Here is a 15,458-nt window from a genome sequence, read left to right as displayed (position 1 = left end):
CACGCAGTTAATGGCACATAAAGTACACTATGAATGCATGTAGACATCACTATGCATTCATTGCCAATTATGGAATCTAGACTTCTGACACACATTTTCATATGCACCCCAATTCAAAGTGTCTAACACAATGCACATAGATGGATATAACATTAAAATGCATATAGTTAAAATGTTATAATACATATATAAATAAAACATGAGAATGCAAATTTGATAAAACATTAAAAATGACTTAAAAGCAACAATTACATGGCAGTACAAGTAGCAACATGCATGAGTAGATCCTAATACTTTTATTATAGCTGTGGCAGACGGTGCTCTCATTATACTTGTACCCCTTTACTTTAGTATTCCCAAGACTATCTCTGAGTATTTTAACATCAGAGGTGGGCATAATCTCTATACAGCACAATGAAATCGGTTGATTATTAAGTAATGGATAAAAGAAAAGTAAAAATAAAACCAGATGAAGTGCAGAATTGGGTGGAATGAAGAAACATTAAAAGCAGTGGAAAAAAGAGCAGTCTTTAGGTTAGTTTTAAAAGTGGCTCCAGTTGGGGCTGGTCTAAGTTCTACTGGGAGCTGGTTCCAGCTGTGGGCAGCATCACTGCTAAAAGCCCTTTCACCTTGTTTAGTTGCAACTCTGGGCACCACCAGCTGACCAGTCCCTGCAGATCTCTGCTATGATTTGGGCCCAGACCACTGACAGACTTTTAGACAATAAGCAAAGCCTTAACTTGAATTCCGCATTTAAAGCTGCATTAAGATTTAGAACAAATTCAGATAAATCAAGTAAAAATGACCTAGAAGTGTTGTCTCCCTGCTGTAACAACTGCCCAGGCATTGTGTTTATTTCTTGCCCATCGTGGGGCAAGAATTTGACACAGATGTGGCTTTCAATTTTGAACCTTTGCATTGAATTATTCTGGTTGTAATTTGGAGTCATTCCAACTGACTGCAGTGTTAGTGTTTTGTTGACCAATTAGCAAAAATCAGTGAATAATTAACTATAATCTCAACTCACTGAACTTTGTTCCTATTGTTACAGTCACCTTTTCTGATTTCATCTTTTAAAACGGGCCCGTCAAGTAAACTCTGGATACACAACATTAGAAAAGACACAAATGTGTTATTTCATGTCTCCACCTGTCTGTCTGCCTCACCTGTCTCTCTCTCTCTCTCTCTCTCCTATCTGTCTGCCTCACCCGTTGGCCTCTCAGGGGTACTGAGGACACTGCAGGTCTCAGGAGGATTCTCTCTCAGTCCACGGAGTCTTTAAACTTCAGGAACAGGACTTTGTCCATGGAGTCTCTCACTGATGACGGTTTGTAAATTGGTTTTTATCGATCACTTATGATAGATCAATAACCTGCTGCCTGTTATTGTTGTTACCAACTGGGAATCATTTTATTTATTTATTTATTTTTATTTATCTTCATTTTCATGTGGAGTCTTCAGTGCTCACAGGGATCACAAATGTGAATTCTTCATGTTTTGTTTAAGAGTTTGTTGTTTAAATAAAAATGACCAGCAGGAGGCATTGCAGGCTGAGAACCACTGAAACAAGCTGCAAGAATTAATTTTCACAATGTTCTCATCTCAGGCCTCAACGCTCAGCTCTGATGTTTCAGTCAGATCTGATGTGTGCATTGCTGCTTCCCGTCTGTGCCATGTACCTGGCTCTGGTGTGAACACCAACTGAGCTCCTAAATTGCCACACATGCACCGATGTAACTGAAATGTGAGCCACGTGCACACAAGAATAACAACCAGATCGTGTGTGTGATGGTCAAATGGCCCAGTTTCCTCCCAAACTGCTGAGTTATGATATGTTATTTCCAGTTAGGCCTGATCAGAAGCTTCTCCATAAATGTCCACCACATGTGAAACATCCTGGTCTCTCCACTGATCCCGTCGCTGCCGTCGCTCTCCTAAATGTTTATTGTTACCGGTCTGTGAGGGGCCGAATGATGATGACAGGCCGTATGTGCAGAGGAGGAGACGTTAAAACAGCCACATGGATTCTGATCTGACCGTTCTGACTGTGCGAGAGCTATCAGAGGGTCACAGACGAATTGGGTCTAGGAGCACATACACAGGTGGCCGAGATTTAGTCTGCGGACACCTGGACTGTTCACACTGCTGTGGACACATCAGGTCTGAGGCACTGAATATGTAGTCTGACTGTAGCCATGGAGACATGAAATGTTGTTGTGTGTAGGTGAGTGGTGGTGGAACCCCCTGCTGGAGGAGCTGCAGGTGGAGGGCAGCTGTGTTCAGGCGGACAGCTGGAGTCTCGCTGTGGAACCAAAATTCTTGCAGACACTTCACAAAGACCTCATGAAACAACAGGATGTCATCTATGGTACAAAACCCTCCACACTCATACACACAGAGAAAATATTCACATTAAAGAGCAGATATGTGTACACACACACAGGTGTGAGCAAACAGCATGTCATCTACATACATGTATACATACATGTTTACAAAAAGACCTCAGTGACATTCTCAGTAAATAAGAAAAAAGAATATGCACACTGAATATATGCAGACACATCAGAAAACTGGCCAACAGAAATGAGAGAGAGCCAGAGCCGGATGATCTTACAGACATGAAACTGGTCCAACATGAAAACTTTTATTTCTTTTATTGTTATTTTAATGGATAATTTAACATTTGGCCAAGAACAGCAGCTGAAAATGAATCTTTTGACTAACATTTACAGCCATGTTGATTAATCTGCAGAAAATAAAATAAGAAAAAACCTGTGTGTACAGGTTATAAATGGCCTGAATAATGAGCAACCACACAGATAAATGCAAAGTATGTTTTTGTCTCTGTGTTTACATCTCTGTTCAAAGTGGTTGTAGTGTCAAACATCAACACTGTGTTTTAGTGCCTCCATGTTGTCTCCTCTGACCGTTTCTGGTTGTCATGGAGACAGGTCAGCATATCTATTACTATGACGACTGCATCAGGAAAAACCTGTTTCTTGTCTGCCTCTCAGAGTTGATCCAGACGGAGTTCCACCATGTTCGGACATTACGGATCATGGAAGGGGTGTATCGGCGGGGGATGCTGGAGGAGGTGATGCTGGAGGCTGGTGTGGTTCACACCATGTTCCCCTGTCTGGACCAGCTACTGGAGCTCCATACCAACTTCCTCTCAGAGCTGCTGAACAGGAGGAAGGAAGGGCTGATTGAAGGCAGCTCCACCAACTTCACTATTTACAGAATCGGTGACCTGCTGCTCAGACAGGTACGGCAGCACAGGTGATCTCTGTAAGGCTGGACTCAATGAACAGGAAGCTGTGAGGGGGTTATGGCGTGTGGGCGTGGTGTGACAATGAACAAGTTTCTCCACACAGAGTTGGGTACTGGAGTTGCACATAGACTTCAAACTTGACTCAGACTTGTGTTTTGCAGCTTATGAGCAAAGAGTACAATATTTGCCTCTAAAATGTAATGAAGTCAAAGTATGAAGTAACAGAAAAAGAAAATACTCAAGTAAAGTACAAATAACTCAGAATTGTATTTAAGTACAGTACTTGAGTAACTGTACCCACTGTGTATGTGTACACATTTGTGTGTGTGTGTGTGTGCAGTTTTCAGTTCAGTTTGCAGACGACATGAAGAAACTTTACTCCGAATTCTGCAGTCGACATCTGAAAGCTGTGAAACTCTACAAAGAAGTTTTTGCTCGCGACCGACGGCTGCAGCAATTCATCAGGGTGAGGACCTGGGCCTGAACTTAAGCGTTCTCATTTGATTATCAGAAGCAGGATCTAACTAGGCTGCTTTACTCTGCTTTAGACCTGAATCTGTTTTTTGGCTTTGTTGAGTTTAACCTGGACATATTTATGCTTTTTAGTAGTAGGTTAAACATAGATTTGGCCTGGTATATCCTGGTTTATCCAAATCTAGACCTGATTTCTTCCTAGTATATGCACAGAAAACCCTTCCAAATGGTCTTGTTTCTGGCTGAGTTTAAACCCATTTTAACTTTTTTTAAAACCTGCTCAGGCCTATTAGATCTGATTCAGACCTACTTCATACTTCAGGCTTAATGAGGTTCTGGGGGGTGCTCTTCATATGTTGCTAAACAGGTACTAGGTCAAATGAGCAATGGTGGATTTTCTAATGCCAGTTAAGGTTATCCAGATATTTCAATTCTTCAACCCTGTGTTGTGGATTGGAAAAGTTAGATTCTATCATTCAAGATAAGTGCACGTTCTCATGATCAGTGACTTGAACATATATATTGACAGTTGAAACTTTGATCAGCTGGTTTCTGATTGGCTGCACGCAGATGTCTAGTGAGAGAGCGCAGACTGTCATACACAGTTTATTCTTATTTTATTGCTGTTTTCTGAGAGCCTCTATACTGGAGTCAAATTTGTCTACAGTCAAACATACTTGGCCATTAAAGACAAATCTGATTTGGATTCTAACAAATATCAGCACATGATTAAGTACAGTTGTCTGCAGTTTGAACATATATCACTTATAAGTCATGTCTTATAATTGCTCTAATGTCAGTGAGTTGCTTCCTGCTCCGAGACCCTTTAAATCTGTGAAGTTATCTTGTTTACACTGAATCAGCCTGATAACTAACCTGCTCCTGAGCAGGTTTGAGTTTAAAGACATGCTGACATGACAACAAGTCCCTCAAGACCTCTGAAGAACCAACAGATCTGGATAATGTGAAATTGTCAACAGAATTATCTGGATATCCTGGTAATTCACGTATGAGGAACACCTCCTTGAACCATCAACATCTGTGTCAAGGATAGTCTTTTTTAAATCCAGTTTATCCAGATGTAGACCTGTGATTATCCTAGTTTAGACACTGTTTTGACACGGGGTAACTTGATTTAAACCCGGTTGAAAACTGGTTTAAATAGTCTAGATGTGCTTTAAATTGTTTTAGACTTTGCATTTCTGTGTAGATATTAACTTTGTCTATTTTCATCTCATAATTTTTAGCGTGTCTGTCGTGGTTCTCTGCTGCGTCGTCATGGTGTCCAGGAGTGCATCCTTCTGGTGACACAACGAATCACAAAGTATCCTGTCCTGATCCAACGAATCCTCGACAACACCAAAGGTACCTCTATAAAGGTACATCTAATAAACTTTGACCTCTAATAAACTCTGACCACTGATGTTGCTGTCTCCTGTGGCCTCCTGCAGGCAGTGAGGAGGAGGTACAGGTTTTGAGCCGAGTGCTGCAGCTCCTGAAAGAGCTGATTGGCTCAGTGGACCAAGAAGTGCTGGAGCTGGACCGGACCAGAAGGCTGCAGGAAATCCAGGCCCACCTGGACCCTCGGGCCCAGGCAGAGGTCCGGGGAGGAGGAGTGTTCAGAGGAGGAGAGCTGCAGAGGAGGAGGCTTCTTCATGAGGGGGCCCTCCACTGGAAGGTCCAGGGCTCCAGGATGAAAGGTAACGGAGGCTGTGTACTTGTTAAGTTGCTGATGTCACACCTAGTTATGTGGTGGGACTTAAACATCAGCGTCACTTGCTAACTGGTGTGACTGTGTCCAGATGTGCAGGTCCTGCTGATGTCAGACATCTTGGTTTTTCTTCAGGAGAAAGACCAGAAGTACACCTTTGCATCACTGGTGAGTCACACCTGGCCCATCTTCCTTCCATTTTCCACCACTTAATCCTAGCTCAGGTCATGTTGGCAGCTGGGTTAGCAAAGTAATCATTGTGGATCCTGATAAGATGCAGACTCCTTTCAGCATGCAGAAGCAATTATTTTTCTCCTGGGTCTCTGAGATCCTGACCTGTCCCTAAGGCCAAGTCCAGACCCTCTACCAAGGAAAGTCATTACACCTTCTTGAATCCACCATCTCATTCTCAACCCATTTTATGTGGACTGAAACAAAGATCCACTGGTGAATCTAGAGCTTCATCTTCAGGATGAACTCCCTCTGATCTACCACAGTCTGATGAAGACAACGTGTCCTGGTACAGCATACTGCACAATGCCCTCCTCAACAAGATGCTTCTGAGGATATGCTTATAGATCTTCCCCAAGTCTACAAAATACATGCAGACTTATTACCCCTACAGGATTCCTACAAGAGTAAACAGTAGGTCCACTGATCCAGGGCAAGGACAGAATCCAACCACCGACACATTCAACAATCATCCAGAGTCTCCTTTCAGTCTGACAGAAGCTTTTTCACAGAGGCAGAGAAGTGTGAGACCTTGAGAGTCAGAGCTCACCATCCGGTCTGCCTTTTTTAAAAGTGTGACCCACCACCATGCTCTGGTACTCCTTCATGAGACGCTGAACAGACAACCGAGACACACCAACAATAACAATGCCAACCACGCCCTTCAATACCTTAGGGAGAATCTCATCCACACCTGGTGACTGAGCTTTTTTTTAACTCCTCAGTGACCTCTGACAGAGAGTCAGGAGTCTGAAAGAAATGGACTCTCTATGAACCTGACCACTACCACCTCCCCGAGGATGCAGGAATAATTAAAGACCTGGTGGACAGGAGCTGTCTTACAGTCTCCTCCACCCCCTGATCCAGCAGTCTGCTAGGTAGTGATCAGGTCATAGGTCTGCCTGGATTATACAGCTGCAGATCTCTTGATGAAAGGCTGACCCCTGAGACCAGGTACACTCATGAACCACCTGATGATCAAACATATTTGTCATAGATAATCCAAGACTGGTTCAAGAGTCTAATAACAGAAGTCAGCTCAGGCTCAGATCAGACCATGTCTCCTCAGTCCTTCAGAAGAACTATGAATTGGGGTGTGGAGCCCTGGAGAGGACACCACCTGGGCACTTCAGAAGTCCAGATACTCTGAACTGCTGTTAGGTTGAGTACATGCAGTCCTTCCTGAAACCAGTTTTTGAATTCCTCACTACTCAGTGTCACTGGAAAGTTCTTCCTGTCTGTCTCACCTGGCTATTTGTCTGACTATTCACCTGTGTGTTTATCTCACCTGTTTATCCGACTTCACTCTCATAGTCCTGTGACATCAAGCAGCATTAAGCATGCACTACACATATCTCAGAAGGGTTTCCAGATTTATTTACTTATATTTATAGCGTGTGCTGCCACTTTTTTGATGTTGCTGCTTTTGGCTTTTTATCTTGATTGTTCTTTTATTTGTATGTTTATCAATCTTTCTGACATCTTTTACATTTTTTCTGACCGAGTAGAAATCTAGACAAAATTTCATTATGCATCTGTGTAATGACAATAAAGAGTCATTCATACGTTGGCCTGTCTCATCTGTTTATCTGCCTATACACCTGTGGTCTGCCAAACCTCTCTATTTACCAGACTGCTTGTTGTTTCTCACCTGTCAGTTTACCTGCCTCTGTGTCTTAGGACAAGTCTCCGGTGGTCTCTTTGAATAACCTGATTGTCAGAGACATAGCCAATCAAGAACGAGGGATGTACCTGATCAGTTCCTCTACGCCTCCGGAGATGTACGAGTTGTATGCTTCATCTAAGGATGACCGAAGGACCTGGATGAATCGGATCCAGGAGGCTGCTGTCAGGTAAGTACTGCTTCCAGTGCTGCAGCATTGCATGGTACCAGTAGGTTGATCTCAGGTTAGTACTGTAGAACTGCTCTGATTATTGATACTGAATGGTACCTGAAAGTACCTCACAGTACCTTGTTGTACTCTGTAGGACTGTGTAATGCTGCAAATTACTCTGTAGTACAGTATGTAATTCACCAGTACTTCACAGCATCATATTTTCTGTGCAGCTGTCCATCCAGAGATGAATTTCCTCTCATCGAGACTGAAGACAAAGCTTTGTTGCGACGACTCAGAGGTACAACACCTCCTACTGTACCTCCCAGTGCTACACTTCCTGCTACTTCACTTTCCCTTATCTTCCACACAAACTAAAGCCATTAATGGAGTTCCAAAGACTTCCTTGTTAGGTCCAGTTCTCTTCATTTTATACGTTTCCCTTAGACAACATTATTAGGAAACACAGCATTTCCATTGCTACACAGATGATACTCAGTTATATTTATCTGTGAACCCAGATGAATCAGATCAGTTGGTCAAACTTCAAGAATGTCTTAAAAACCTAAAGGCCTGGATCACCTGTCATTTCTTACATACTCCGATAAAACTGAGATTATTATACTTTGGCCTGAAAACCTTAGAAATCTGCTGTCTAACCATATAGTTTGCCTAGATGACATAGCCCTGGCCTCCAGTACTGCTGTGAGGAACCTTGGAGTCATATTGGACCAGGATATGTCACTGCCACTCTCCTCCTCCTGCAGTAGTACCTCATAGTACTTGACCTCTTGCTACTACCCCCTCTCCTACACCACCTAACTTTCATGTCCTACTGAACTTCGTCCTACACAGACTTGAAGCTGTTTCAGATCTAATTTAAAATGTTTCTCCTCCCCCTTCTTCCTCTGCTCCTCTTTGTCTGTTCTCCTCCTTCCCCAGCTGACATCCAGCAGAAGGACAGGGAGGTGCTGGAGCTCCTACAGGAGCGTGTCACTCTGTTTTCTGACCTGGTGGACGCAACAGGAAGAGGAGGAACAGAACAAGAAAGAGGCGTGGAAGTGAGCACCTCCTCAATCAGGACAACCTCCTGCTCCTCCCGCAGGAACCTGTTCAGAGCTGTCACTCCTCATGCCTCTCAGGCCGAGCCACTCCTCATGGCTGCCATCAGTGAAGGTGGACCTCTGATTGGATGAGTTTTACCTGATTCACATGAAATAAAACAAACTGCAATGAATTTGTTTATGTTTTGATGTTTCAGTGGACAAACTGACTAAGTTGCTGTTAGATTCCAATGTCCAGAAATCCTCCGTAACCAATGGCAACCAGGAGCTCAGCAGTAAGTCACCTGTATATGAATTTTAAAGGAAATCTACCTCCATGGTCTTTTCTCTGTGTTTTTATTTAATTTTCAGTTTGTTCTAACATATCTTTGTGTGAGTTTGCATGCCTTGTTCTTTGTTTACTGAGTGAATCACAAATTTCTGTTACCATGCAATGGACAATCAAGTTTTTCTAATTCTGATTCACCTACCTAGTTTGCAATGACATCATCTCTAAAATTCACTTTGCGATGTCTGAGAACAACAGCTGCACTAAGCCTGTATTCTCAACTTTGCCATCTAGTGTTTGAATGATGAACTAATAACATGTAACCTGTGTTTACCTGTTTGTCTGCCTGTCTCTCTACCAGATGGTAACTCTTGTCCTCTGAACGAATCTTTTGTGTTGAACGGCAGCTCTTCAAAGGTAAAGCAACCCTCCTGACATTTAACTTCTGGTCATGGGATTGTAACACTGGCTTAGGTTAAAATGACAGTGTTTATTTTATTTAAACTCAAGATGCATGGAAAATCACTAGGAAGAAAATAGAAACCAAATGGGCTGTTTAAAAGTGGTTCTCCTCAATGAAGTATGTAAGGACCTCCACTGAGCCAGCAGTGTAAACACTGGCTGATTCCCAATGATGTTGGTTGTTAGGAGCTTTTGACTCTGATTGAAATATTTGAATATAAATTGGCAAATGATTTGAATATAAAGCCGCTTTCACACATGAACTCCAGACTGTTTTCACAGAATCAGGTCCCACCCAGAGTAGCCCTTTCATACATGTAGCACACAACAGGAAGTCTCTGTCAGGCACCATTTCTTCTTGTTGTTGGTGTCTTCATTGTAAATGACTGTCCTTCTTCACCATCAGATGTTTGTATTGGTGCTGTTTCATGCCAGTCACATGATAGAATATCATCAACACGCCAACTAGCTCAGTGTGAACGCTCCGGACTATATTATGCTGATCTCACATGGGCTTACTTGGACATTATGCTGCATGTCTAAAAAGGGCTTAAGCAGCTTTACAACACAAGTGATCAAACAGATCAGAAATAGAAACACAGTAATGTACAAATCTGAAAGAGAGAACATCCAGCAGATTTCATCTTGAGATCTTCTGTGGACTTGCTGGCCAAGCACACAGCAGAGAGCCCTGCTTCCCCTTGCCAAAGGCAGACCATGCTGGTTAGTTTGCAGTGGAGACGCCTGGACCAGTTTCAATATATTATGTATGTTAGCACCAGAGACTACTGGACTACCTCAGGGTCCCTTTAAGGTACATTTAGAACCAGTGGTGGAAGAAGTACTCAGGTCCTTTACTTAAGTAAAAGTAGCAATACAACAGTGTAAAAATATCTGTTGCAATTAAAAGGCCTGCATTCAAATTGTTACTTAAGTAAAAGTACAAAAATATTTGCATCAAAACATGCTTAAAGTACTAAAAGTAAAAGTACTCATTATGTGGAACAGCACATTTCACATTCTTGTATATTATATTTTTAGATTATAATCACTGATGCATTACTGTGTAGACCACATTTAATGTTGCAGGTGGTAAAGTGGGAGATAGTTTTAACTGGTTTATATGTATTTAATTTGAATTACTGCTGAGTAGCTTGTGAATTTTCCACCATATATAATAAAGTCATAATTATATTGTATTTTTTGTATTATCTGGTTCTAAAAAGTAACTAAAGTTTTAAAATGTAGTTGAGTAAAAGATATAATATTTGCCTCTAAAATGCAGTGAAGTCAAAGAATGAAGTAACAGAAAGTGAAAATACTCAAGTGCAGATACCTCAAAATTGTTCTTCAGGACAGTACTTGAGCAAATGTACAGATTAAAAAATGGGATTAATTTGCGATGATTCACAAATTAACTATGGACAATAACCCGATTAATCACGATTAAATAGTTTTAATTCTTCATTTTACTGATCCCTTGTCTCCCAGTAATTTATAAGAAACAAGTCGACGTTTTATGGATGTTTCTTTGTCATTTGATGGTAATTAAAGGAAAATAGAGACATATTCAATTGATTCACATGTCAGCTAACTGAGTTTGAAAATCACAGGAAACAAACTGTAGGCATAGCATCAGTCCTTTATTGGATAATTATCTGTTTCAAATTTTATAAATCTATATTTTTGCAACTGTGTGTGTTTTTTTTTAAAGCAACAGCGCTATGCAGATGTTACAGGTCAGATTTCACAGTTGCATAGTTTGCAGATCAGATTAAAGGGATGAAAATATGTTTAATGTTGAAGTTTGGTTCATTGTTATTGAACAGCTGATGACAAGTATGTACTATATATTAGAGTAAAATATCTAAATAAGAGCCCTGCTGTTAAAACAATGCAGTGTAATCAGGAGTGAGAGACTGTCTTTGAACTTCTGGGTTTCAGATATTTTCTGTTTTTTCTCTCAGGACAGAAACGGTAATCAGCTGCAGGAACGAACCTTAAATCAGGTAATGAACACTTTGTTTCCCGTTTAGTTGTCAATTTGTTAATTGTCCCTGTCTATTTTAAATTTTTGTTCATTTAAAATTTTGTTTTAAACAGACGGTCTGAATTGTTCGAATGTATTTGTTTGTTGTTCTTTTACATAGGAGCAATTACTGAGATAAATTCCTAGTATGCAGCAAATAGTCTGTGATCATGTAAAAATAATAAAACCAGAGAGCTTCTTCCTTAAAATGAGGGGATAGTTCGTGAATGCACACAACTCCTGCTGCCCCTGTTGCATCGAAAGTAGACAGCATTGAAGAACTGATCATTCATTGCCACTGGGTCTTCATTGGCCAGCTGCTTGTAGATTAGACTCGGTCAGGTAAAACAGTGAGTCCCTGTACAGGAACATTCCTGGACATGCAGTAACTGTTTTTCTCCACATCCTCTGATCAGAGTGCAGCAGCAGGAGAGAAAATATATCCACAAAACTGGGCACAGTCGAAAAATTACACTTTTAAAAATGGCACCTTGGCTGTCTTTTTTTTAAATAAGCTTTACTGAAAATATACATAACAAGCAAGGCAATATAACATTTTGCCAATATGGTGGGGACACCAGTGGATGTCAGGCAAGCTCACATGAACATGCAACGGCCTGGATTTTATGCCCATTTAAGGAAATCCTTAGACTATCACGTAATACTTTATTTAGAGCGAGAGTTTGCGAGACTTGTTTAGACCGAGATGCTTCTGCCTTCCTAAAATATGTACATCTAATTTTTTTGAGCTTTAGGTCACATCTAAGATGATAATTCACCGTTGTATCATTGTAGATAAGTAAAACAAGGAAAAGCGCCATTGCTCTTTAATCATTTCTCACTTCTCCATTTGGTCTGAAGTCAAACGGTTTATTTTCAAGGGCAACATGAAACTAATATTAAACTTTCTATTTGCCAATAAAAATACAAGCAGTAAATTTTTAAAATAACTCTAGTAGCAGCTGTTTGCTCTTCATCACAGTACCTGTACAAATCAAATGCCAAGGTATCAAAGGTCTGTGGAGATTTTTAGTAAGGGATGTTATATCCAGAAGTGCTACAGGTGGACTTACTGTTGAAAAGCAAGTAAGTCCAGTTGCCACCTCTAACACTTTTGGATATAAGCTATCAAAAAACTCTACAGAGCTCTCATCTGGTTGTGGACTGGCTGTAGATATGAAGAACAGATGTGGTGGAAACAAGAATGTGATTAAGTGAACTCAGGGTGACTCTTAACTCTTCTCTCCGCAGGAAGTCCGTCAACGATTGATCAATCTGAGCATGCAGCTTCACGCCCTGCAGGTCTGACAGAGAACAATTAGCTTTTTTTAACTTGTTTAATTTTGTGATTGTATTGATTATTATAATTGTTTTCTACAGTATAAAAAGTGCCATATCAGTCCTTTAACTCTGATTCCATCTCCAGGCTGCTGTGATTTGTCAGGACACAATCCTTGAGCTGTCAGTCAGTACATGCCCAGTCCCCTCTACCAACCCAATTCCTGGCCCAGCCTCCGGGCCTCGCATCGGTCAGTCAGTGTCTCGAGATGTGTTGCTAGATGCCAATGGAGAGGTGGTGATGATGCAGCGGCAGGTGGAACTGCTTCAGGAGGAAGTGACACGACTGCGTTTGAAGGGGGAAGGGCTTGAAAGGAAGGAGCCAGAGCTGAGTGGTGGGAAGAGCAACAGAGAGACCAGTGAAGAACAGGTGGGTCAGGTGATTTGGTGACCAGGTCAAAGTGTGTGACTGTCAGTGAACTAAACCAGGATAAACTATACTAATATAGCCTATTAAAGATAAGCTTATCTCAGATGTGTCTGTCTGCAGGTGGGCCGGAGGCGTGGCAGCAAGGAACTGGAGCCCTGCCCTCTCTACCCTTTGGCTAGTCAGGATCCAGGTGACAAATTAGATGGTGTTCAGGAGGGAAATGAGGAGGAAGAGGTGGAAGTGATGAAAATCTCTCCTCGCTCTGACAGCCCCAGAGGTCAGTAGGGGTCACTGTGTTCTTCTGATCAGTAAATATTTACCTCCGCCAGTGACGGTATGGTTTTACTAGTGTTTGTTTGTTTGTTGGTTGGTTTGTTCACAGCATAACTCAAAAAGTAATTAATTACTTTTGATTATGTTTTTTGGGAGGTGGGGCCTATGGAACAATTCATTAGAGTTTGATGGTGATCCAGATCATCATCCAGATCCAGGAATTTTTCAAATGATTTTCAGTACGTTTGCTTCTGACTCCATACACAGTGCCTGGCACAATGCTTGGACAAAAGCTGAATGATAACATCCCCATAAGATTGACCACACACCAAAGTCTGATCTGGACCCAAGTCATATTCCAGATCTGCTGATCCTGCATGGTCACATTTATAGGGTTCACAGAAAATTGGCTCCTATGAAACAACAAATAATGCTACTGACCTGTAACTAGGAACTAAATGTTTAGCTGAAACTGCTGACTCAGCAAGTGTCAACAGATTTGACGTATCTTCAGGTTCTGATCTAGATCCTGAAGAAATCTACCATTAGTGAAATATTATTTTTTCTTGAATAACTTTCAAACTACTAATGATATTGATGTGATTCCAAATCCCAGAAGTAGGTTTTCATGGTCAATGAATCATATTATGAGGGTCACACTGTCATGGAAATATTGCTTTTAGGTGTAAAAGCATCATGGGACAGTGAGCTGCGTCGGTGGAAGTTTGTGCTCTCTGAGTGCTGTCTAGTTACAATTTTATTGATTTAGCACCAAATCACAAAAAAACAAAAAACAACTAATCCCCATTGAGAAAGCACTTGGCAACAGTGGGAAGGAGAAAAACCCTCCGACAGACCTGGGCTCCGGTGGCCATCTGCCTCGACCAGTTGTTGTGAGTGGGTAGAGAAGAGAGAAAAAGAAATGCATCAACAATGTTTGTTAGTATTGTGTTATGTTCAGTATTTACAGCATTGGAACAGTAATATAATTAAAACATGAAGTGTGCTAAATGGTTTTGTTTATGCATTGATCAGTGCAGTACATGATTGGTAATAGTCACCATGGTAACCTATGCCCTCTGACCTCCCAGACCTGCAGGACATTCCTGAGGAGAGTGAGTGTGGAGCTGATCCCAGTTAATATCACCACACCTCCACCCGATGACCCCAGGCACCTCTTCTGATGTCACTGTGATGTCACTGGATGATCCAGTCACTCTTAGACTTTGAAGATCATGTCATTTCCTGTTTTACAGAAGTTTTTTTTTAGACCAAATCAGACATCTGATTTCAGCTGTTATATTTTTGTTACTCAGATATTTTCTGAATGTTGCTGTTTGATTAGAAACAGGATTTATATCTATGTGACCTGTTTCCATTGTCATGTGCTGGAGTCGGGGCCTGCTGGGATGGGTGGGGCTGAATCAGTTAGTATGAGTCTGCTTCAAACAAACCACTTCATTCATCAAGTTATTCATCATCAGTCCTGGATCTCCATTGTGAGTTTGAGAAAAGAAGAAAGTTTCACAGTCATCGTTTTGTCACAGAAATAGAAAAGAGTTTTACTTTTAATGCAACTTGTAGCTGTTAGATGAAGGATGTGGAAAAATTTAAACTTACTGAGTGAGTTGACTGTGATGTCAGTAAGTTCAGAGACAATGTGGAAAGAGGCACATTTGAAATGACTCAGATCTACACAAGTTCAGTCACCAGCGATCGGCGCACAGTGCAGCCAGTTAGTTTTCTGTCTGACTTGGTAAATGGTCTTATACTTGTATAGCGCCTTTCTATGCTTTTACAGCACCCTCAAAGCGCTTGCACACATTATTTGGCCATTCACCCATTCGCACTCCCAAGCACTCACACACCGGTGACATCACCGGGAGCAACTGGGGGTACAGTGTCTTGCTCAAGGACACCTCAACATGTTGACCGGATAAGCCAGGAATCGAACCGCTAATCCTGCAGTTAGGAAACAACCCGCTCTACCTCCTGAGCCACAGCCGCCCCCTTGATCCCGACTTGCCTATGTAGGCAGCAATAGTCAATCAATCAAATTTTATTTGTATAGTGCCAAATCACAACAAAAGTCATCTCAGGACACTTTACAAAGTAAGGTCTAGACCTTACTG

The 15,458-nt window shown here is 41.5% G+C and overlaps 1 protein-coding gene across 1 annotated transcript in view; it reads left to right on the top strand.

Annotated features, from left to right (window-relative positions):
- arhgef2b (rho/rac guanine nucleotide exchange factor (GEF) 2b) overlaps positions 1–15,151 on the top strand; it is a 31,844-nt gene extending 16,693 nt beyond the window's left edge. Inside the window, exons 6-22 of the mRNA XM_020618838.1 lie at positions 1,224–1,327; positions 2,225–2,368; positions 3,015–3,265; positions 3,612–3,737; positions 4,993–5,110; positions 5,197–5,445; positions 5,548–5,624; positions 7,368–7,540; positions 7,756–7,823; positions 8,465–8,698; positions 8,784–8,861; positions 9,216–9,271; positions 11,284–11,325; positions 12,597–12,647; positions 12,772–13,053; positions 13,174–13,330; positions 14,418–15,151. Of these exons, the coding sequence (XP_020474494.1) occupies positions 1,224–1,327; positions 2,225–2,368; positions 3,015–3,265; positions 3,612–3,737; positions 4,993–5,110; positions 5,197–5,445; positions 5,548–5,624; positions 7,368–7,540; positions 7,756–7,823; positions 8,465–8,698; positions 8,784–8,861; positions 9,216–9,271; positions 11,284–11,325; positions 12,597–12,647; positions 12,772–13,053; positions 13,174–13,330; positions 14,418–14,467 (2,260 nt within the window). The 3' untranslated portion in view covers positions 14,468–15,151. The remainder of the gene's footprint in view (positions 1–1,223; positions 1,328–2,224; positions 2,369–3,014; positions 3,266–3,611; positions 3,738–4,992; positions 5,111–5,196; positions 5,446–5,547; positions 5,625–7,367; positions 7,541–7,755; positions 7,824–8,464; positions 8,699–8,783; positions 8,862–9,215; positions 9,272–11,283; positions 11,326–12,596; positions 12,648–12,771; positions 13,054–13,173; positions 13,331–14,417) is intronic.
- Positions 15,152–15,458: the final 307 nt, after the last annotated feature.

The sequence above is a fragment of the Monopterus albus genome, unplaced genomic scaffold (assembly GCF_001952655.1).
Source record: "Monopterus albus unplaced genomic scaffold, M_albus_1.0 scaffold209.1, whole genome shotgun sequence".
Lineage (NCBI taxonomy): Eukaryota > Metazoa > Chordata > Actinopteri > Synbranchiformes > Synbranchidae > Monopterus > Monopterus albus.
Note: the sequence above shows the minus strand (reverse complement) of the source record. Positions and strands in the feature narration are given on the sequence as shown.